General features: G+C 44.2%; 1 protein-coding gene across 1 annotated transcript in view; it reads right to left on the reverse strand.

Annotated features, from left to right (window-relative positions):
- Positions 1–1,243, reverse strand: part of RNF207 (ring finger protein 207) — a 63,239-nt gene that overhangs the window by 16,806 nt on the left and 45,190 nt on the right. Inside the window, exon 12 of the mRNA XM_019511604.1 lies at positions 751–872. Within this exon, the coding sequence (XP_019367149.1) occupies positions 751–872 (122 nt within the window). The remainder of the gene's footprint in view (positions 1–750; positions 873–1,243) is intronic.

Genomic DNA, 1,243 nt, shown 5'->3' on the forward strand with positions numbered 1-1,243 from the left:
GCCTTCTGGAGATTGCTCGGGACAGTGGCTAATGTGGCTGTTGTAACCTTTTTTGGCTCTGCATTTGATGTACAGTGGTGGCTCTTTTGGTTAAAGCCACTTTGAATGGGTCTGTCAGGGCCATACTAGTTTTTCTAAAGCTTCTCTGTGTGTTACCTTTGTGCCTGTATCAAGTTAGGTTATTTTACCAAATTTAAACCATTCAAAACCAACCCACAAAGACCATGGTAATGAGGGATGCTACTCTCTCTGAGTCTAGCAGTGACTTTGCACCGAATGTGCCTGGGCTGGTGGTTTAAAGAGTGAGAGATTTAATCCAATGCACAACTACTTGTCACAGCCTCTTTCTAAGACCATTCTTATAAGGTGTATTTTTTCAAGTTTTCGCTTACAAAAGCTGTCTTTTTTGGCCTATACTGTACTAAGTTAGGACTTCTTCAAGAGCCAGGTATTTCTGTGGGTGATATCTTTTCTTGGACAGCTGAATGATTGGGAAAGATGTAGGCTTTTGAATGTGAAAGCATTCTTCACATTTGCATTCAAAAGCTTGTCTAAGTCTATATCAACCATGCAGTTTGTTCATTAGAAGATATCGCCCATAAAAAATCTTTGCCTCTCGCATAACTCCTAGACCATCAGGGCTACAACATCACTTCAATACTTCTCCTCCAAATGTTATGCTTGATATTGGAGGCACCAGCAGTCTGTCATTTCCTTCCCCAGATATATAGCTGAGAAGCAGCATCTCACATGTTTCCATTGCTAATGCCAGGTCCAATGCCACCTCCACTTCCTACCACTGAGCGGCGTGGATTCAACATCAGCAGCGGTTCCAAGCAGTGGGCAAACTCTGCCCGGTATTCAGTATTTATCTGAATGGGGCAAAAAGGGAACAGATTAGCATGTCTGGTGGCCGGGCTTTCCCATCAGCGAATATTCTGCTGCTCAGCTGCCAGCCAGTGCGGTCACCCCTGGGGCAAAGACACCAACATAGGCAGTGCAGGAGTCTGTGCTTTGAGAACTAGCTGACAGGACTCACAGCATCAGCTAGAGCTGACTGCAAAGCAGAGTTATGAGGGAAGTCCTTCTTTTCTCTTCACTTGGTGGGGAGGTAAAATACTCTTCATGCAGGCAAGGATGAAATGTCCATTAAAACAGGATGGAACTATCCCAGTGGAGGGCTTTTAGTTTTATAAATGAAGACAGCTCTTTGGATGCTAGGTGTTTTGTGCAAGATCAGTGA

The sequence above is a fragment of the Gavialis gangeticus genome, unplaced genomic scaffold (assembly GCF_001723915.1).
Source record: "Gavialis gangeticus isolate Ggan-Ray unplaced genomic scaffold, GavGan_comp1, whole genome shotgun sequence".
Taxonomy (NCBI): domain Eukaryota; kingdom Metazoa; phylum Chordata; order Crocodylia; family Gavialidae; genus Gavialis; species Gavialis gangeticus.